Source organism: Pezoporus wallicus, unplaced genomic scaffold (genome assembly GCF_028554395.1).
Source record: "Pezoporus wallicus isolate ANWC-B61680 ecotype Strahan unplaced genomic scaffold, APGP_CSIRO_Pwel_v1 contig_7901, whole genome shotgun sequence".
NCBI lineage: Eukaryota > Metazoa > Chordata > Aves > Psittaciformes > Psittacidae > Pezoporus > Pezoporus wallicus.
In genome coordinates, this window is record NW_026641041.1 from 18,935 (window position 1) to 41,701 (window position 22,767).

General features: G+C 43.9%; 1 protein-coding gene across 3 annotated transcripts; it reads right to left on the reverse strand.

The window, feature by feature from the left end:
- Positions 1-6,315: 6,315 nt before the first annotated feature.
- LOC130605998 (interleukin-2 receptor subunit alpha-like) lies at positions 6,316-22,767 on the reverse strand. 3 transcript variants are annotated; one of them, XM_057421908.1, is made up of 7 exons: positions 22,354-22,766; positions 11,734-11,919; positions 11,391-11,516; positions 10,948-11,175; positions 8,653-8,700; positions 7,567-7,630; positions 6,316-6,512 (listed from the first exon to the last, which is right to left on the reverse strand). In XM_057421908.1, the coding sequence occupies exons 1-6, from the start codon at positions 22,412-22,414 to the stop codon at positions 7,587-7,589; spliced, it is 693 nt and encodes a 230-aa protein (XP_057277891.1). In that variant the 5' UTR covers positions 22,415-22,766; the 3' UTR covers positions 6,316-6,512; positions 7,567-7,586. The 3 variants fall into 3 exon arrangements, with proteins under 3 accessions (XP_057277891.1, XP_057277890.1, XP_057277889.1); XM_057421907.1 differs by lacking the exon at positions 8,653-8,700; XM_057421906.1 differs by lacking the exons at positions 6,316-6,512; positions 7,567-7,630; positions 8,653-8,700 and having other exon boundaries at positions 10,236-11,175; positions 22,354-22,767.

A 22,767-nucleotide genomic window follows, 5' to 3' on the forward strand; every position in this document is an offset into this window, starting at 1 on the left:
CCAAAAAAAAACAATGGATGAATCAGCTTGGAAGCTGCCTTCCAACAAATAAGAGGGATGCTTCACACAGCACCTTAGCTTGGAGCTGAGCAGAAGGCTGCTTCAGCTCCAGGGGCATCCTTACATCCATGATTTCCTCTGTTTTCTGCTCACCCTGGCTATGAACAAGTAATAGGGATATTTGGTGAGCCCAGAGCCAGTCCATGCATCATGGGTGCATCTCTGGTGGGGTGGGAAGTTCCTCTGTCTGCTGCACTGAGATGGGAAGGTAATTCCATGTCTGTCCATCTTTGGGGAGAGCTCTCGCTACTAGTGCATAGCTGAGATTTCAGAAAGAAAAAGTTCTTTTTCCCAGAGGCTATAAGAGGATGCTGGGAGCTAAATCCTATTAGCCCTATTGCTCGCTGCATCCCTTGCTGCGGTTGTTGGAATGGGCATGCAGCTGGCAGAGGGTCCTATCACTAAGTTCACTTCACTGCCATGGGCTGGATCATGCAGTTTATTTAGTCCTGTTCCAGTGGTTCAAACGCCTTGAACTGAACACGCTGCCACATCCTGTCCCCAAAGAGATGGCAACAAGAAAATCACTCCAGTGGCATCATCTGGCCTCTGCTTGAGAAAGCAGCTGGGCAAAACTGCTTTGATGCATCCAGATTTGTAGCAGCTATAACATTTTGCCAGAGTAAATACAATATGCTTATTTATAAGTCCCTGCAGGAGCATCTCTGGCTGCCACATGGGGAAAGCAGGCGGGGAACACCTCACTGGGGCTTTGCCATCTCCATCTGCCGGCTTGGGCACACTGAAGCTGTTGGATTTGCCCGTCTCCCTCATGTAGGCGAATGTACCCTGTGTGGTTCTGCATGAAACACATGCTGCCTGTGGCCCTGCCAAGCTGATCTTCAGGCGGGGTGTCCAGGGGGAGTGCGCATCTCTTAATCTCAGCCTGCAGGGACAGGCTTTTTCCTGGGAAATGAGGCTCAAAGATTTGAGAGTCCTTTCTGAGTCTCATAGGAGGTTCTACTGGGAATTTCCTGTCTTCAGTTAAATGTGGATCTATACAATGAATATATATATATACAATATCCATTAACCTAGCTGCTTTATATTGCCAGGAGCTATTAGAAGAGAGGAATGCTCAGTTTATTGAAAAGCAAACATCTCTCTTTTCCCATGTTATGCATTGCTATTGCATGGTTACCAAAGAAGCTGGAAAACCTGGAGACTTGAAAAACAATTCTCCCTGCTGATTCTTCATGCAAACATGTGAAATCTTGTCGTGGTTTAAACCCAGTCAGGCAATTTGTTCACTTACTCCCCCCCTTCTTTCCCTCCCCCTACTCCCGGAGGGACGGAGAGGAGAATCGAAAAGAATGCAGCTCCCACGGGTTGAGATAAGAACAGTTTAGTAACTAAAGTATAACACAGATCACTACTGCTACCACCAGTAATAATAATGGTAAAGGAAATAACAAGGGAAGAGAATACAACACCTCAGCACCAGCTGACCGATAACTCGCCCCCCTCAGCCCAACCAAGCTCCGACCGATACCTCCTCCAACCCTGCAGTCTCCCAGCCCTTCCGGCTAACTCCCGGTTACATCCTGGGCATGACGGGCTGTGGTATGGAATACCTCTTTGGTCAGTTTGGGTCAGGTGTCCTGTCTCTGCTTCCTCCCGGCTTCCCCTCCTCCCTGGCAGAGCATGAGGCTCACAAAGTCCTTGGCCAAACCAAAACATCACTATCAGCTCTGTTCCCAGGCCGAAAGTCAAAACACTGCACTGCACCAGCTACCAAGAAGGAGAAACATGACTGCTACTGCTGAACCCAGGACAAATCTTATTGTTGAGGAACAATGAATCGTGGATCTTCACATCTCTACATCATCTTCTGTCTGATCTTTAGTGCCTTTTCTTGATTTAAAGGGCTAAAGTCGTGGCTGGCAACTCCTAGAGCAAAACCCAGTGTGGGATAAAGGGCCCCTGAACTAAAGGTTTGAGATAGCAGAAAGCTCTGTTGAAAGCTTATGAGTATCTCAGAACAGGTGTGGAGGAATTAATAACACTTTAAGCTGGGGTAAGAGAGTTAACACTGACTTAACTACTGAAAGGATTTGTGTTGTGCATGTGTGATTTCACACCACTCAGGATATTTGATGGGAATGCTTCTTTTCACGTGCCATAATAATACCAATGAGATTAATATTTTCAGATCCCAGATGCCAGGTCTCCTACCATGAATTAATCTTAGCATGCTAAGTATCACGTTGGCTTATGTAAAGCACTTACGATGTAAATTTGCTCTCCTTTTCTGACTACTTACACAGCTGTGTGTCTTTTGCCAGTTACGTTATCTGAATCTAATCTCTTTCCAAATAACTTGCTCATGTTTTCTTAGTTCAGTAAATCACAGAACCCCAGACTGGTTTGTGTTGGAAGGGACCTTAAAGCTCATCCAGTTCCAACCCCCTGCCACAGGCAGGGACACCTTCCACTAGAGCAGCTTGCTCCAAGCCCCTGTGTCCAACCTGGCCTTGGACACTGCCAGGGATGGGGCAGCCACAGCTTCTCTGGGCACCCTCACAGGGAAGAGCTTCTTCCTTATACTTAATCTAAATCCACCTTCTGTCAGGTTAAAGCCTTTCCCACTTGTCCTGTCCCTACAGGCCCTTGTAAATGAAGACTTGTTTTAACAAACTGACACATGTGCAAATGGTAAGCACTAAATTACTCCTGGGGCTTTGAGATCTTACTCTGCATGTTCAGAGCACCGGACTGGGACTGACATCAGTTTACAAAGTCACCTCAGCGCCACCATATCCAACCCAATAAAACAAAAATAGAATTATCTTCCTTTTAGTGAGCATGGTGACTTAAGGCTAAAAAGCACAGTATAAACTCCTTCAGTTTTGGTATTTGTTATCTGACACTGCAGAACTTTACAAAGGATTGAGGGACTTCGAACAGCATGAACACAGTAAGAATTGAAGGAGAGAAACCTTTGATTCTGAGCAGGGCGAGCTGGAAAACAGGGCTTCTCGTGCACAGGAAATGTTATTACTTCAAACTGTGCTTTCAGTCTGAATCAGAACAAAAGGCCATGAGCTTCCAAATTCCCCCTGAGATGGAAACTCTGAGAACGTTGGTGCATAAACGCTGGAGCAGTGTCTTCATGATACCCACCTCCTGCAACCTGATGAGCAAAATAAGCCTTCTCATCAGCTTGTTGCACGGCTACCACCAGATTCCCTGGTCATGAAGGCTTGCTGGAGGTGGAGGTTTCCTGAGGATAACTATGGTAATACGTCCCCAGGAGCTTCTCTAAGGATTGCTGGGGTCTGAGCATTGATCTGGAGCCCTCATCCTTACTGGATGCACAATTGATACAAAACTGGGTCCTGGCCATACAACATTTGCCCAAGGAACTTTGAATGCTCCATCCCTGGCTGTGTTCAAGGCCAGGTTGGACAGAGCTTTGAGTGCCATGGTTTAGTGTGAGGTGTCCCTGCCCATGGCAGGGGGGTTGGAACTGGATGATCTTAAGGTCCTTTCCAACCCTAACTATTCTATGACTCTACGATCAAGTGGTTGAAAGGGCTGTGTTAGGAGAATGGGGAAGGTGGAGGCTGTTGGCAGGGTAGAAGAACCAGTTTCCTTTCTTGCAAAAGGCCCAAGCCATTTATGCAGCAGCACTTAGCCCTGCAGCCATGGGCTGCACCTTCCTCCCACATGGACCTCCCCACTGTTGGGATGACACCTCCAGAGTCTCTCGATAGAAAGGATCGTAGTGGGTATGTATATGAACGACGTAGCTTTAAAAATGAAATCTAGTCAGGGAATACCTTCCCTGAATTTCTTGGTTGCTCCAAGGCCCCTGTGTCCAACCTGGCCTTGAGCACTGCCAGGGATGGGGCAGCCACAGCTTCTCTGGGCACCCTGGACCAGCGCCTCAGCACCCTCATAGGGAAGAGCTTCTGCCTTATTCTAACCTAAATTTCCCATTTAAGTTTGAACCTGTGCCCCCTTGCCCTGTCACTACAGTCCCTGATGAAGATCACAGCAGATACCTATCTTTAGGCAACCGGATCAATCTGTAGGTGTTTCCACGTGAGCTGCTGTCTGAGCAGCCAGTAGTGTCAATGGAATCAATGGCTGATGCTGTCCATGGGGTCTGGAATACTACCCAGCCTGGGTGGACATGTGCATGTGATGGCTGAATGTCTCTAGACTCCTCTTATCTCCACTGTGATGGGACCAGCTCACACGGAGACACCTGTATGAAGGGACATTGGATGATGCATTGCATTGCGTAGGCTGATTCTTATAATGCATACCTCTGGAAAACCACATTTTCTCACACTTGTATTCCTGGCCGTGGGATAGGAGTATGTGCATTTCCACCCCTTGGGGATAGCTAATGTTAAGGGAGCTCCACTGCTCTTAGATTGTAAATATTGCTTCCATTACCTATTTTGGAGATACTGTTTGCCAGAGATCCTCTTGCCTAAGTGTTTTTAGTTAGCATTTTAAAGGTTAGCTGTGATCCTACATGTGTGAAGTGGGCTTTAGCACAGCTCTTTAGAACAAACCTTCCTGGGACACGTTCCTAGGTTTTTAACACCTTTTGTAATGGCAAATAAATCATGTCTTTTTCAAGGTGTAGATCAATAACAGGAAGAACAAGCTGCCTTTCAAACACCCGGAACAGTTTATTGTTATAGTTTATTAGCTGTTCCATGCTGAGAACATCAGAGTCTGCAAACGAAAATATCAACCACACCTCCTGTAAAATCAGTGAGAGCAGCCCTGGGAAAAGCACAACAGCGTTGGTGCCCCTTTGGCCACAGCCTCTTGCAGTGGTGGCCTTTTGCTCCCAGGCTGGGTCCCTCTGATTTCTACTTGCTCTCTGCTTGTTGCATTGAAGGCTTAAGCCTCCGATGCAAGCATTCCCCTTAAGGACCAGCAAGGTCTATTGAGAGGTAAAGTACGGCTCAGCAGAATTACAGCTTCCTGATGAAGTACAAATACAACTCCCGTGCTGGAGGTGACCTGGGCTCAGACTCCCTACGTACACATTAATAGCTAGGAAAATTAAAGCCCGCAATAGTTGCCCAGTCTGTAACCTGCTGTTCCTTACCAATCCCTTACCGGCAGAGTGTGCCCCGTCATTCCCAAGAAACAAAGATAAAATGTGGAGAGAAAGGCCCTGGTGAGGAAAGGAAAAGCCACTGGAGCAGCAGGAGCCATGCAACTCTGCTCTTCGTTACCTGCATAACAATGTGCATGCTAGGAGTATGGAAGTGAAATGCCCTGAGCAGGACGAGCCATGGCAATGCTTAACAGAGGTATGTTAGCAATAAGTAATGTGCATTGATTGAATGAATCAGGAGAGCTCACTCCCACTGCTTGCAGCCTTCAAAGCAGCTGAGAGGTGTGAAAACCTGTCATCTATCATGTAAATACAGATTGTTGTTTGCTCCCATACAAGCTAATGGCATGTAATAGGCCATTACACATCCATCTTTATAAAGAGATATAGTACAAACAAATTGTATTCCAGCAGAAATAAAATAAAAAAAGAAAAGCCATGGGAAGTAGAAATATCAAGGCTTCAAAGGGAGAATAACTCAACAGGAATACAAACCAATAAAACACTTACACATACACTCTATCACAAAATAGGAAACTACTCCAAGATCCCATGCCTCCTGAAGTATAAGGAAGGGATTAATCTCATTTTGCTTTTGTCATATGCCAGGTAAAAATATATAACTAATCTACTCAATATGGATATCATTTAGGGTCAATGCAGAGAATCAGGTGCCTTTAGACCATAAGTCATTTGGCCTGTGTATATATCTATAGCTGTATACCTGTGTGTGTGTATATATGTGGCCAGTAAGAATTTCCAGTTCAGTAAGTATTTCAACTTATGTGCAGAGGGTAAATGGGTTTAATAGCCTCTTCCAAGAGGACATCCAGTGATAGAAGGAGAAAAGAGTGACTGCATTTGATCCATCTGGTAGGGATGGGACAGGGACACATCAGGCGCCCGGCATCTCTTTTTGTGCAGAAGATGGTGTGCGGGCTGTATTGATGGTGCCATCACCTAACATGCTTGGGCAAATGGTCCATATGTAAGCCTGGTTGCTTGGAAAAGGCTGTAGTTATATTAGCAACACATCTGCTATATGGTAGGAGGAGGGGAGTGGTTTTGGGAAGCAGTTTCAGACAGGGCTCTTTCCCCATCTGTCAGTGATGGGATGCACACACACACACACACACACACACACACACACACACACACCCCAGTGCTCTGTAGGTGGAAAGTCCCTCTGTCCCCATGAGAATTAAGCTGTAATATCTTCTGCCTCCTTCACATGGTGGAATATGAATGTTCAGGCTTCTTCCTTGTTTGCCAGTGCTGGTCTTGGAGCCTCTGGTACAACCTGGTTTCTTCTGTATCAAGCATCAGTTTCATGTGTTTGGATCTGAGCTCTGCAGTCTGAACTCTATAGCAGGAAAAAGACTTTACTAAAGCTGGGAAGAAGCACATTTTCAATGATCCCTTCCATATTTACTATGACAAACCACACAGTGCTTTTCTCAGAAGACACCACTTAGGATCTCAGTTACTATTTCATCTAGCATCAGCTATTTTATCACTTGTTCCACCACTGAACCAGTGAAATGTAGGCTATTCTTAACAATTTCCCACCTATCATATTCCGAGAAACCCTACAATGGCCCAGGCAATCTGCACCATGGTTGATCATCTTCACTAAAACATGTTTCAAACTCCTGTCTACACTTTCTATGGCTTTATCCTATCTTGAACTGAAATAAGAACACTGCAAATGTGTGTTCCACAAGGACTCCCCTCCTCCTTTTCAAGCAAAATCCCCATTCAACTCAGAAGCAGACCCCACTACTAATTAATAGGGAACATGAAAAGTAATAGGAATGAGGATTAGCAAAGAACTCCCAAATGTCAAATAGGGACATCTTGTATTAAGTAGGCTGGGGAGTCTGTGAAAAGGAACAGCCTTGGTGTGTCTCACTGTAGTAATAGAAGCAGTGAGGAGGCTAAAATAAGTCTGAGGCACAAAGCTGTCATGACATGACTGAGAAATCAGGGGGATGAAGGAAGAAAAACTACATGGTCGTGATGGCAGATGCTCCACCAGCCTTCCCACAGGTTAGCCAGGGAGAACAAGACTGATTGATTGTGTAATCTATCTGAAACCAGCTTATTTGCATGATTAACCTTAATTTCCCCACAGCATTCATTTCCCACCCATTATCTGAGCTGCCATTCTCAGTTCCACTTTGGCAGGGACCGAGCATGCTTTTCTGATTTCAAAAGCTCTGATTCTCCTTTTCTTGTGCCAGTATTTAGTATCTGAACCATACAACCCAAAATCAAGGGTCATTTATTTAACATCAAAGAAGGTATTCAGAATTCCGAGTGGTGCACCAGTGAGATGGCTGATTCGGGTGATAGCTCTTCCACTCCTAGGGAATTTCATTTTAGATTTCACATTTTCCTGGTTCCATCCCTCTTACTGTATTCTCTGCTTGGTGAGTCACATGAAGACAGCAGGAATGACAGGCAGAACAAAAAAGATAGCTGTTGAAACAGAAAATCAACATGCTTAGCACCCAGTGTCTCTGCCCATGGCAGGGGGTTTTGAACTGGGTGATCTTAAGGTCCTTTCCAACTCAAATTGGAAATCACTATTCTGTGATTCTGATTCTATGGTGTTATCTTATTGCACTTAATCCAACTGGGAGAAACAGGGAAGACCTGAGATAGGGTCTCATCTTGCCCCTATGCCCAGAAGCAAGAGTTCTTCCATACTGCTCCATTGCTTTGCTCCCTGGGACAAACAGGACCCAGCCAGATGGGTTTTGGCAACCAGAGATTGACCACAGCCAAATAACCAGGGACTACTGATGCTGCGGTCTCTGGCATAGTTTGCAATATTCCTCTTTCCCTTCCTTTATCCCACTCCATTATTCCTCCTTATTATACTGTGCACTACAGTTGTCATCAGACTCCAGCTGGAATCAAGAGCCATTGTACAAAGTCTTGAGTATATGCACAGCATGAGACAATTCTATTTTAGCAGCTAATGGCTGAATAGAGGATGGGGAAGAGGGAGAAGAAAAATCTCTTCACACTGATCTCAATGCAGCAGTTTAGCTGCGAGGAAATATTTCATTTGCCCATCTTTTTTTTTGCTCCTTTGAAAATGTGAAAGAGAAACATCATTTAAATATTGACTTTTTTTTTCCCAGCTGAAGTTATTCACTGAATTCACAGAAAGCCTCAGAGGAAGAATCTGAAAATTGCTTCATTTAAAAACTAGACTTTAGTGTGATCTATTTTCTTTTACACTGAATCATAGAATTGTTAGGGTTATATCTCTTCTAAGTCTTTGAAAACACCTTTATAGAAAGCTTTACTGCTTAAACAGTGTCTGTTTACACTTTCTTTACTGATTTCTCACCCAATACATGGATGTAGATGTCTCTTGCAGTGTATTTATTACCTCTTAGGGCTGAGATGGTTTAAACAGCCAATTGAAAGGTAAAGTAACTGCTCTGGGGGATGGAGTGAAGTTGAGTCCTATTAACAAAACGCCATACCTGTCACTGGCAGTATCACAGACGAGGAAAAGGGTGGATGAGTAGAACCTGTGAAAAGACAGAAATCCTTGAGTTTTGTATTGATTTGTTCTTCTTCTGAAGAGCATCAAAGCAGTGATGACGATGGAGTCAGGCAAGAGCCAGCTTGCTCCAGCATGGAAGCAGCGACTAGGGTAGAGACTGACAGCCCTTCTCCCTCTGCCCAGAAGACTTAATAATTGCCATGTTTGTTTCTTGGCTATCAATAGATGTTTCCAGCCTGGATATCAATGTATGTGCTGACCTGATATCTGTTAATAATGGGAATGAAGTGAACTGTATCTTCCAGGGAATGGGATCCAGCTAAGGTCTTTATTTTATATGAGACTGGGGAGGATGCCTTTCAAGGTGCCAAGCTAAGATTTGAAAACATAGCTTCAAACAGGGCCTCTTTTCCCCTAGAATATAAGCCAAAAATTCCCTGGTGCAAGAAATTTGTGTTTCTCCCTTATCTATTTCATTGTATTTTTCCCTTATCCTGAAAGGAATCTCTGAACTTGAGCTACTATGAGATCTGGACAGTTTTTTTCATGAAAGGCCCTATAAGAGATGTCTCTTGAAAAATCTCTTACTGGTGAATGCTGGCGGAAGAACTGAGAAAGGGGAGGACATTCCTTATCCAGCTCCATTACAGACAACCATCACATCATAATAATGAGAAAGGCAACATTTTGGGGGTGTCAATATTTGATGCACTGATCACAAAGACCTGATCTTGCTCAGGTATGAATGTATTTTTGCAGGGAAATTGAATTCTTGTTCTGTTGAATTAAAGGGCAATTTCATCATCCAGTTCCCTGTTCTTCGTAAGCCTAATTTTAAAATCTGAGGTATTTGCTGTTTCTGACTGTTCAAGAGGTTGTGCCATTTTCTAGGACTGGAATGTTGATGGGTTATTTCAGTCATAGCAAGAATTGCCTTTATCCTGGTAGTACCAAGTGAAATGATCAATGGGGGAAAATGAGTGTGGTGACCACTCAAAACCAAACAAGAAATTGTGACTGCTGTACCTGGAGCACTCTGAACCAGGCACCACAGTGAAAGAGATGGACCTATGAAGGAGAGAAAGTCCTGCATTAATGCTCAAATAGTGTGTCCAGTGAGTGAGGAAGGTGATTCATTCTTACAGTCCCCTTTGTTGCTTATAAAGGCAGACCGACTCGGATGTGGGCATATATCCAGTATATGTCAACAGTTCTGAAAGATTTATTTCCCCTTAAAGTCCCAAGTACTGGTGGAAAACAGCTTTTTCCACTCTTGGATGATAGGAAATTCCTCTTGCATTGACCTTGCATTGGCTCCCACCTCTAAAACTCAGCCCATTGCACCCCCTGCCCCAGAGGAGGTTGGAAGGGTAATGGAAGGCTGAGGACTGTAGAGGTGATGGGCATCTGGGTCCTTTCACCATCAATAGCTCTACCTGACACTCAGAGAGAGCCCCAGACCGTCAATGCTATCACAGATACTTGGGAAATGGGTTCTGTTTGCTCTCTGCATATTGAATTCGTGCACTGCAAGGCTAGGAGAGATGCCTTCAGAAAAGGTAGATAGTTTGGGTGTAGAGGCCATATGAAGGTCTGGTTTGGGTTTGGTTTTTTTTTTCCATGAATACATCTAAAGGCATAAAAGCAAGAGGCAAAGGTTCTGCAGCCTCACTTGAGAGGCTCCCCGAGCAGTGAAACTCAAGATGTCAGTCCACAATGGCAGGTGTCCTGCTGACCTGGGGGCCATAAAGTATACAGTGCAATATTGGTGGGCTTCTTGTTGTCTCTTTGTTCAAAACAGCATCCTGGGTGTTAAATTAAGAACCAGTTTAAACATTACTCAGGTGTAGCTATGAATTAGGTAAACTCTGGATCCCAAAGCCCTAAGCAATCATGAAGAATACTTAGATACACCTTTTGGAGGACCTTACTGTGAAGTGACAATAGACAATATAGCTCCCAGGATGAAGGAGAAAGAGAAAGGCTTATTCTCCTATTTTCTCCCCAGTATGTGACAGTGTGGCTCTATCTGCTCACAAATTCCTGCAGTTTTGCAGTTAGTGTGAAAGGATAACCATGACAAAGTAGGATGAAGCTGTATCATCCCTGGAGATGTCATCCTCATCAGTCAGAAATGCCATCTCTATCAGTGCCAGAGCCATGGTGTCCCTGATTTCTCCATCCCAAACCCCAAGCAGGCTGTTCCTTACGATTGATGTGCTGAGTTGGAACAGGTCACGACACAGATATGATGCCAAAGCAACCACCTTACCTGGCTCAACAGTCTGTGGCAGCCACTCATTGCTGTCATTGGTGCATCGCATGTCAAGGGGGGTCCAGCTGATTTTGCCATTCCCCTTCTTGCACTCACGAGTGCCAGAGATGGGAGGTCGCTTGTCGTACCCGCTCTGGCATTTGAAATGTAAGACTTGTCCCACGTAATACTGTCTGTTCAGGCTTAAAGAGGCATGTGGAACAGTCTTGGGAGGACCACAGAAATCTGGTGGGATCACAAGGCAGCACACAGTTAAAGCAATTTTTTTCCCTGCTGCTTTTGTTATTGAAACAACACGATTTGCGATCTTACAACATATAGACTAGCAGGATGTGTTAGGATACAGAATACTCATTTGTTTACACCACATCACTTGTCATTATTCTTAAACTGCTTCCACGGAAATGGGAGAAGTGTTACAGTAATGAATGGGCTCTTACCTTTCTGGTCAGATGCTGAAAGGTTTACTTGCTTCTGGGGTGCAGGGGTCTTCTGCGGTTTTCTTTCTGGTTTCTGTGTAGCATCTAACTCCATTGTGGGAGCCGTTGACAATAAAACTCTCTCATCTGTGGGAGAGGTCATATTGCTGAATTACAGCAGGACCAGTAGCAGAGCAAAGCCACAGCACCCAAAGTTCTAGAGGCAGAATAGAGTTGCTACAAGTTCTAATTAGCAAAGATAAGCATAAAAGATCACTTGTTAGAGCGATGGCCCGATGTGTCTTACATAAACTCATTGGAAAAACACCTCTAAAAGTGTAGGAAAAGGACAATCATCACTTACCAATGCATTCAAATTCTTTGTAGACCCAAGAAGCAACCTGCTTTATACTCTGACACTGAATTCCCAAGTACTGCCCACTTCTTCTTGTGTAGCCCTTGTCGCATTCATAGTACAGTTTGGTCCTCAGTGGATACCTTTTAGCAGTAATATCAGCAAATTCGGTTGTTGGAAGAGCTGGGCAGGCTTCTGCAAATGGAAAGCTGAAAGTCAGGACAGCCTGTGCATTTACCCAGTTCACCGAGGACTTCCCACATTCTTCTGTCTTACCAATACCAGATCATGCCCAGAGCTCAGTGAAAGAAGCCTAATTCTGCTCCTGGCCACAGGGCTGAAATCACAGCAGAGGGATGAAACTGGATGCCATGAATGGAACATGAAGGTAGCAAAGCATTGTTTCTGTGGTTGACTCTAAACCAAAGAGCGGCTCTGAAAGTCTGGTGGAACTGTTGGTTACCTTAAGTGAACATTTTATATTTCAATTTTAGGAAAACCTCACCGTCCAAAAGACTCCTTCCCATTGGAGCTTGTTGTTGGCATTGATTTTCTAAATATAAATTTGTTCAGGCTGCAGAAAAACCCCTTGGGAGTGTCTCCACAAAGTGACAAGAAGCCTGTATTTGTCCACACTTCTTTAGTTAAGAGGGGCTGATTCGACTCCCTTGTGTTTCTTCTAAAGGACAATGGATGCTGGAGCAGGGATGCTCTACAGCAGCTGGGAGCAGTGGTAAAAGGCACCAGGTCTATCTGCCTGCTCCTGCTCCCCTGCATAAAGCAGGCTGTTGAGCCCTTCCTTTCCGAACCCAGCAAATGAGCAACATGAAAGACTACCAACATTTTCTTAATTAAGCTGTACATTCAGTGTAGGGAGGCATAATAAGAAAAACTAAGCCATTAAGACTTGCAATCATCTATAAGCAAACACTGGAGGGGGAAGCAGACTCTCAGTTTAGTCTGAGCACACCAAAGAGCAGCTTACTGTGACAGAAGTTTGCAAACCTAAATATAACTTGTCCCAAAACAAGGACGTGAAGTGCTGTGTCATCAGCAAATCACGTCTAAATATACTTCTCAATCAGTTGTAATGAATTAAGTGAGATCGTTTCAGTGTACTTGAAAAGCCCACTGAAGCTGAGCTGGAGTCCCAGAAGCTGAGAAAGGCACTACTTAATGATTATTTAAGGCCTAAAGGCTGAGAAATTAAAAGATAAAGCAGGCTGGTTGCATTAGAGATGGCATTTTGGATCTTCGGGTGCATGATCTGTGGCCCTTTATGTTTATGCATAATAGTAACAGCTATTATGAGTAGAAATTCTTGGGCATCATGTTTTCACATCTTCTACAGCCATAATTAATGCAGCCTTAGCAACCAGCAAGAATGACTGTAAAATGGGCCTTGAATCCTTAATAGGGCCGCTCTCCATCATCTTTGGTAAGTTGTGGGAAACAGGAGAGGTGCCTGGGGATTGGAGGATGGCAGATGTCACGCCAGTCTATAAGAAGGGCAAGAGGGAGGACCTGGGTAATTATAGACCGGTCAGCCTCACCTCCATCCCTGGAAAGGTGATGGAACAACTTATTCTTGACACCATCTCTAGACATATCAAGGATGAGGGGGTCATTAAGAGCAGCCAACATGGTTTTACCAAGGGGAAGTCATGTTTGACCAACCTTATAGCCTTCTTTGAAGAAGGCAACAACTGTTAGCAGCCAAACAGACAAGCTGTGTAAGGGGTATGTTAATCCCCTCATAGCTTGGTCTTATCAAAGGATTTGCCTTGTAAACTACATCACACTGTGGCTTCTAGAGATGTGACTGTACCCGAAATAGTTAACCACACGGTTTACCACAGACTGTCGGGGTGATTAGAATTGAAGAGTTATCAGATTAGCAGCACATTGAGATCATGTGCTCTCACTTTCCCTGAAAGCTAAAAGCATGTTTCCCTCAAGACTTCAAAAGCCTCTTTGAAGCAGACTGCAGATCTGAATCTTAGCACCAGGCACTCAAATCTACAACTCTTTGGTCTCTTCTTAAGAAAACCCACAGCATTGAGTCTATTCATCATAAAGGGCACCTGTTGTTTTAACCTATGAACAAATGAAGTTTGGGTTCTTCTGAACTCGCATGTCAGATAAGGATTGTGCACATGGGTGACAGTGAGCAATACCCATCAGGCTGGTGCTCTTGGATCAATTCATCCATGTTGCAGCTGGATCTCATGCAACACTTCTAGGATCCAGCTTTGTCATTTCATCCACATCATGCAAATTCTCACACATCAAGCGAGACTGCAGTATCTACCTCTTTGGCCTTTACAACCATATTCCTGTCTCTGACCATCATTCGGAAAGATGAATTTCCTAGGTCTCAGTGTGACCTTCTGCTTGCTTCCCTCTGTTGACTTCTAACTGCTTCACTGTCAATATTACCTCCCATTTTCAAGAATCTTTCCCTTATCAACCATCATAACCTTTCAAACATTGGCTTCTCTTCCCTGCTATACCTCCTCACCAATGTGTTTGATATTAAAATCAAAATAAAAATATTAAAATCAAAATAAAAAATATTAGAATCAAAGTAAAAAATATTAAAATCAGCTTTGGGGTTTCTTATAGAAACATAGAATGGTTTGGGTTGGAAGGGACCTTCAAAGCTCATCCAGTCCAACTCTCCTGCAACAAGCAAGGGCATCTTCAGCTAGATCAGATTGTCCAGAATCACATCCACCTGGCCTAGAACTTCAGGCAGTCCTTGTGCCCAAGGAAACTGCATGGTTTGTCCCTAAAACATCAACGTCCCTGTTGTATGGATGACAAAAGAGCCAAGAGATGAGAAGAAGCCAGGTGTCCTTATGTCAGCTGAGATAGAGTTAATTATCTCCCTAGTAACCAGTGCAGTGCTGTGTTTTGGATTTAGTCTGAGAACAGCACTGATAACACTGGTGTTTTTAGTTGTTGCTAAGTAACGCTTACTTGAGGGGGTTTAAGGCACAGACTTCAATTGTAAGTCAAAGACCTTTTTACTTCAGATTATGAAGATTATATACGTTTTAGATTATGTCCACACGCTCAGAGCTACAATGTGATTGGTTAGTTGCTGCTGTTCACGTGCACAATACAAGCTTTTAATAGGTTAGTCTGCCTTTTTCGACATCTTCCTTTCGACCTTCTCCTCACTTCTCAGTTCCTTCTTCTACCTCTTGTTTTCGTCCCCTTTTGTTCCACTTCTTTTGCTCCACTTTTCTTGCTCAAGGTTAGTTCCTTGCAGAGCTGAAATAGCAGAGTCTGGCTCAAAGTTAGCTCCTCGAAGAATTAAGGTCACTCAGCATACTCTGACCATGTTCAAACTCCTCTTCTCCTACACCTACTCTGATCGAGGGCTTTTCATGCTCTGCCAGCGAGGAAGGGCACAAGAAGCCAATCACTGCTCAGGGACAGCCTGGGCATCAGGCAGCTCGTGGTTAGCGACTGTACTGTGCACCACTTCTCTGCCTGGGATTTTATTCCTCTCTTTTTATTCATCATTATTGTTATTATTTTAATTCTTAAACCCATGAGTTTCACCTGTTTTCCCACTCTCCTCCCCCTCCCACCATGGAGGGGAGTAAGCACGCAGCTGCATGGTACTTATTTACCTGCTGGGGTTAAACCACAACACTAGGGAACTAGGGAATGGCAGTGTAGGCTTTCTTCTTGCCTAGATCTCTGACTTTTTACATTTTTAGAGGACATTAACTTTGCCTTTTTTGCACCTTTTTGGGAATTTTTCAGTTTGCTTGAGTTGGTGATGTGAAATAAAAATACTATAAAAGGCCAGCCCACATAGGTGTAAGCTGCCTCATCACCTCTGGTGGCACAGTTCTGCTCAGCCCAGCTTTCCACTGGATTCTGCATCCCTCTATAGCTGCTCCAGGGCTACACTACCTCTAGTACTGGTTTAAAAGACTGCCCACACATCACCTTTAAATCTCTCCTCATTTTCCCCCCCTGCATCCTCCAATTCTCCATCCTGGTCACAAGGTGCTGTGTGTCCCTATTTCCTTCTCTTCCAGCATCAGTGCCCTCTGTCCTCCCTTTCCAGAAGTTCCATCAGACCCCACCTACCATTCTCATCTCCTACACCTCAAAAGTTCCCTGTTACTCCATTTCTTTGCACTTAGAGGTGCTAACATGATGTATTGAAATGGGCAAACAGAGAAGTTAGTGGAACTGCAGTCATGGGGTTTAGCACTGGTTGCAGAATTGTTAGAACACATAGGTCTCCTAAGGCAGCTGGGAATCCACATTTCTCCCCCTATTAGTGAATTTTTGGTGCCTACAGCATTTATGGAGCTGGATTCAAATACTGTCATACAGGGGATGCAGACATGCTCTTGGAATTAGAAGGACAGTAGTGAATTCAGATGATAGACCCCTATGAAGCATAAAAATTCAAAAGTACTTATTGCATCTCCTGGTGTGCTTCCAAAATCAAGATCAGTAAGTTTTCTGAGCAACCCTCGTCCTCTGAGCCACCATATAGGTGGAATTCCTGCTATTCCAGTGCTTGATGACATTTGAGGTGTCTTAAGGCATCTGGCAATCCATATAAGCTGGCAGATATCAGATAGGAATTACTGAAGGCTGATGCCAGGCAGAATACCCTGCTAAATAAAGCTTAACTGTCTTTGGCTACCCTCAGCATCCATCTTTTGGCTGCTCTCAGCATCTAGCATCATTATGTAGGCTCAGGGGAAAGATACCCACTAGCTAAATCACCATCAGTTCTTTCAGTGCGCGGGTTTCTTCCCTGAGGTTTCCCACTCAAACACGTTACTGACCCAACACAAAGCTGCTCACAGCAGACGTACTGGATTAGTATTTATGAAGCTCTCCTCCATATTTCTCTTCCATGTCTCAGTTGGCAAAGCACTGTTAGGCAAAGAACTGTTAAACAGAGCATCAGAACAACATCCTTTGTCCAGAAGAAGCGAATGGAGAAAATGTATAACAGGTACTTTTAGTACTGGGTAAACACACACAGTGAGTCATGCAATGATAGTCTGAACTCAGAATTTCCTCTGTTCGTGGCTGTGTGTCACCAGCGCTGACATTATTATTCTGATGTCGAGTTAAAGTGTCAAGGTGTAAAAAAAGGACAATTTTCCCCTAAATACAAAGACATTAAGATGGGGTCAGTAGGAAACCGGATGCTCTGAAGAGGTGGGTAAAAGCAGTGGAAGAAACCAGCCACTTCACAAACCTGCCCAGTCCAGAGATGAAGAGAATTTCATGCCAGAGGTACCAAGAAGTGAAACCAAGCCAAAATGAAGACATCTCCCCAGATGTACCTGAGAAGCTAATTCGGCCCTGGGGGTTCATCTGCTGTCTGAAACTGCGTGCTCTCCAAACAGAGCACATCTCTTGAAGATGAAACTGATTTGGGTGAAGAGAAGGAATTGATACCAGCAACTGGACTGAAATGGTAACAAACCTTTTCTAACTTCAAACCTTATTCCCAAAGGGTCTGTTAACAAGCTCACTGCAGCTCTGCCTTCTTCTTTCCCTGCTAATGAATGTCATTTATTATCTATGTGGATTTGTAAGCTGGTAATAGATCCCAACTGTGGGGATGGGGTGCAGACCTGAAACTTAGGGTAATTTGCCTGTGAGAATTTGTTTAGCTATACTGTCAATTACACAGAGATTATCCCCCAAAGTCATGGGAGTAGTAATGAGTTTGCAGTGTAAAGGACAGAAATACACTGCAGATGAAGTTAGTTGGCACAAATTTTAATGCAAAAGGTAGCCTTATGGGGCAGGAAATGGGTTTTAATGTTCCTAGCAGTGGAGAAGAGGCATGTCCTGTTCTAAGGACTAGGCAGTTCAATGCCTGCTGAGTTTGCTGTACTGGGAGATGGCTCTGTTGGAAAGACAGTGTAAAATAAACTGGAACAGGAACCAGCAGGGGCTGTCCATTAACTCCTTGTAGGACCATAGACAACTCGATAGGGGTGAAATGCACTTATCTCTTGGCTTACTCATGCTAACCAGTTGTTTGCCACTGACCTAGACAGTGGAATCGAATGCAAAAATACCTCCATACACAGCAAAGCAAGATTTGGTTTGACTGTGGACTAATTTTTCTCACACTAAGCATAACTTTGCCTCAGGAACCTGCCTTCTTAGCTCCCTCTGTAACAAGTGAAACTGGGCAGACCTCTCTAGAGGACAGCAAACACCTAACTTAAGCTCTCCAAAGCAATGCTTCAAGGTGCTTCTCTCTTTTTATCAGCCACAGTGGTGGAAGGACACTCTTACATGCTCACATTGATAAGCAGTGTGGTTTAGCTAAGGCACTGATAGCATTTTAAAGCTCACTTCACTGTGAGTTCCCAGCAAAGCAGCCTGCAGATGCTGTTTCGTCTTCTGCTGTTTCTTGACTCCCCCTCTTCTTAAACATATTTATCTCCTTTCATATCCAACTCACTCCTGTTTTAAGGCATGGAGTGAATGCCACACAGCCAAAAAACAAGCAGACATTTCAATTCTATGTGTAGTCACTAGAAAGACACAGGACATGACTCACAGCACCTTATCTGCAATCTGGCAGATCAACTGTGCCCTGAAAGTGCTATGTTCTTCCCCTTGGTTACAAAGGGGATCCACAGGTCCAGCTTGATGGAGAAGATGGTGCAGATGGCTGAAGCTAAGCAAGACGAATCTCATGCCTCCCCTGGGAGGAGGCTGAGAATTTGGATTGAAAATGTGGAATTGGAGTATTAAAAAAGAGGGAGAGTGTTTCCTAGGGCAGGGAGAAGGACAAGCACAGTGCACTGCACAGAAAACGTACGAAGTGGAGAATGGGGAACATCTGGTTTTCTTCTGCTTTTATTTCTGGATGTTTATACCCATCTTAGTTCCGTGGTAAAGCCACAGAGCTCAAACTCTGTAAAGACAACCACTGCACATGGTATGGTAGCAGAACACAGAGTCTGCTTTTGAGAATATCGTACATGAAAGCCTTGTTTTGGAGTGTGACATTTGGGTTTTAAACAGGTTTGGTTACATTTGTGCTTTAATCTGTGACTTCAGCAACACCCACCTCTTCAGTGTTTTCATCTAAAGGGAAGAACACATTCCTGAGCAAGAAAATCTGCTTTTAAAACAGCAGCAGAAATTCAGATCCTTTTCTTTGTCTGGACCAGTCTCAACTTTGCCTTTTGTTGCATTGGAAGGGCCATAGAAAGGAACTGGACTGGCTGGCAAGCACACATCCCAGTCTTGGGTAACAGTGGGAAAAGGTCTGGTGGGACTCTTGATTTCAGGTGGCTTTAAGACTCGTCTTATTTGACTTGTGGCCTTAGCATGGTCATCAAGCTTTTGCTGGAGCTCTTACGAGTGGGCTGGAAATTATTTGTTAGTGTTGCTGATTTTTCTGACGCTGTAATGCATGAAGTGTTTTTCCAATTAGAGAGGGCTGTATATACTTCACCTTTACAAATGGAGAGGATAAAAATAAAGCAGCAGATGACTGAGTGCTGCTACCCTGGCAGGGCTGAGGAACAGGTTGTCAAGTGAAGAAAGACAATGGAAGGACTTTGGAAATGTGAGATTTGGAGAAGCATCAGAGGAGATGGAGCAAAGGCATGGTAAGTCAGGTTGTTCCAAGATTCAGGACCAGGGTCAGGAGATGGAAACCGTGGGGAGAAAACATCCAAAAGCTGTGCTTTAGAGATGCAATTAATGTAATGGGAAAACCAGGAGAGACAAAGCTGAATAGGTTTGATATAAGGAAGAAGTTCTTTACTGTGAGGGTGGTGAGGCACTGGAACAGGTTGCCCAAAGAAGTGGTAAATGCTCCATCCCTCGCAGTGTTCAAGGCCAGGTTGGACAGAGCCTTGGGTTACATGGTGAGGCGTCTCTGCCCTTGGCAGGGGGGTTGGAACTAAATGATCTTAAGGTCCCTTCCAGCCCTAATTATTCTATGATTCTATGATCGAGGTAGAAAGCGAGGAGACCAATACTGCAACAATCTGAAGGCAAAAATCAAAGCTAGTGGCTTTCTAAAAGTAACTGAAGAGTGGATTTCTTTCTGTAATAAAAGGAAAGGGCATAGCATCTCATCTCTGATGAAGTAGGGAGAAGATTTCTCCATCTCAGGGCAGAAGCAGATACTGCAGGATCTCTGTCCATAACATCCTCAGCAGGATCACAACTTATTGACAATTTATTTTTAATTGTAGCTGTATATTGGTCACTTTGCTGCTGAGGGCACTGTAGCTGAAAAGTTTAGAAAGGTATTTGCTCTCTGGTTGACCTTAGGAGAAACACTTGCACGTGTTTGACAGCTTTAATTTATTCCTCATTGCATTTCAAATCCATGGGAGCGAGCCCTCATATGCAAGTATAATGGGGAAGAAATTCCTCTCATTTAAATGGCTGAGATCTGGTACCCATCTTGTGTGAATTCAGCTGAATGAAATTCTTTCTTTTGTGAGTTTTAATCCTTTCCAGGTTTAACTTACAAACCTATTTAGGGCATTCCTGTAAGATGAATAGCAAGATGGGAAGGTCGGAGGAGCGTAAGTCAGCTTTTATCTTGTATTTGACCCTCACCTAGCATACTTCAAGCCTCATTCATGCCTGCAGCTTCTAGGCACTGCTGCTGTGAAGAGTAAATGAGATAAATGTGATGCTTTTTCTGAGGAAATCAGCATTTCTCTTACCTTCTTTAGCACTAAGGTGTAGTTTAACTGATACTAAATAATCATCCCATGCCTTAGTTTCCCCAGGTATATATTAGAAGACTTTTCCCTCTCAAAGCATGTTGAGATCCAGCAGTGAAACTGTTCAGTAAAACAAAGACTTCTTGTTTTCTATTCCCCCTCATTATATTTATTCCTGATAGTGCGTTTTGCCAGAAACCCTCTTCCAAACAGCCTCTACAGCAGGATCTATTTATGAAACTGAACTTGCAGTGCTGGAAAGGCCAAGGCAAGAGAACACAAACAGCACTGTCTGTACTGAGGCATAGTTGATTTTTGACCAGTTTGACCTAGCCACTTCCCCTTTTCTTTGCTGAAGGCTGTTCCCAAGTCTCCCTGTTAATCCCCCAGAGGAAATAAACACTATGAGCCTTGGAGCCACAACAATTCAGGCATCTCTAAAATGAAAAATATTGGTAGAAGTTGGTGTTTCTACCTTAGCGCCTTATTTGCATGGAGAAATTAAAAGATATATATCTATGGGTAAATACTACGTTTAAACATTGGGTGAGACATTGAAAATAAACACAGGAAGCTGAGGAAAGAAAATCTTAGTGATATAGTGAAGAATGCAAAGCTATGCATTTATTTGTCCATCAGAGAATGAAATCACATCAAATAGCACAAAATGCAACTGGCTCTGACACCCCTCCATTTTTTTTTCCATAAACCAGAAAGATTTCTGATAAATGAGACTGGCCAGCAAGAAATCTCATGCATAGTAATATGGAAAGTGTGATATAGGGAACCTGACTCATCCCAGAACCAGTCCTATTTACATATCTCTGGCTGAACGTCTTGCAGTGATACTCTCGCACGCAGCACTGAAATGCTTGCTGTGGGCACTGGCACTTTATTTGGCAATGAAAACGCCCCATGGAGGAGAAGGTACAGCGTTTACTGGCAAAATAATGAGAATAAACTCACCTGCAGGTTAAATATTTATGGAGGTACTTCCTGCATTAATGAGTTTGGTTGCAGCAACACAATGTTCCCTTGAGATGCCCAGCCCCTAGGCTACAGATGATCCATCAGAAGGTACAGTACCAGCGTGCCTGAGAACGTGCCTTAGGCTGCTCGTACCTCTCAACCTGGGCATCATCATCAGATACAGAAGAATTACACATTGCAGAGGGACTGGACTAGATGACTGTCCAACCCAAACTATTCTATGAGTCTATTAAATAATCACATTTATAGAGCACTGAGAATGTAAGATGGTTTTTCTTCCCCTTTGAACAAAGCAATTAAAACTCAAACACACTCTTATATCACCAGACCATTTCTCAGAGCACACACTTGTCACAATAAATAAGCCAAATATAAGCAGTATCACAATTTAGAAATGTGTAAAATTATGCTGAATGAATTAGCTGCCTCCGTTCACAGTTTACAGGCACTACTGGTTGGGAGGTGTGGCTGAGAGAATACTTGGTATCTATAGCACCCATAGCAAACGTGGATGGCACCTTCGAAGAGCATTGCCATCAGTTTTACCTATAGTTACTGACATTTCAGTGCCTATTTTTGTATTTCCTAAACTTACATGCAGAATGGAAAAAACCTCTACAAATTCAAAGAGCTACCTAAGGTGCACAAGGTTGCTTTGATCTGCCCACTGTTCCAGTGGTGGGTTGGATGACACATGCATTACTCAGACAAAAAGTATTCTGTAGTGCTCTGGATTGTCTGCAGTGGATGGCTTGTGGGCACAAACCCCGTTTCTCTCATTTCCTTAGAATAATAAATTCCTTAAGCTCTTAACATCTTTCCTTACCTGAAAGGAGTCAGGATGTCGCGAACATCCTCCAGCAGCCACCACAAGAAAGCAAATCGTATTTTCCCTCCCCAAAAGGCAGAAACAGTCTTTTACCTGGCCTGTTCCCCTTGACGGATCCAAACAAAAGCCACATCAAAAGGCACTTGAGCTCCATGGGACTTGTTCACATCTTTTCTCTGCCACACTGAGGACGGTGAAGTTTCTTAGAAGTGATGGGCTGCTGCCAGCCAAGCCAAGGAGCCTCCTACTGCCTGGTTAGACTGGTGGGGAGCATCCCCACCCTGTGTGCACAGCAAGGAATTTGCTCTTTGGTCAGCAAATCGTCATTTCACTGGGCTGGCTCCGCAAGAGATAATAAAGTCTGCTCTTTGTTCAAGTATTAGTAGCTTTAATCCAGGAACTCAAACTTAATGCTCAGTGTGGTGGTGCGTGCTGTTGTGTGTAGGAAGTGGTTTGACACATCAGAGCTGCTGACTCCAGAGCTGTTCCACTACAGCTGAGGTCAGC

Coding starts and splice junctions, on each gene's coding strand:
- LOC130605998 (XM_057421906.1), bottom strand. CDS start 22,414: ATGGAGCTCAAGTGCCTTTTGATGTGGCTTTTGTTTGGATCCGTCAAG. Junction 11,517..11,733: donor CAAAGAATTTGAATGCATTG/GTAAGTGATGAT, acceptor CCTCTCCCACAG/ATGAGAGAGTTTTATTGTCA. Junction 11,176..11,390: donor TTCAGCATCTGACCAGAAAG/GTAAGAGCCCAT, acceptor TGATCCCACCAG/ATTTCTGTGGTCCTCCCAAG.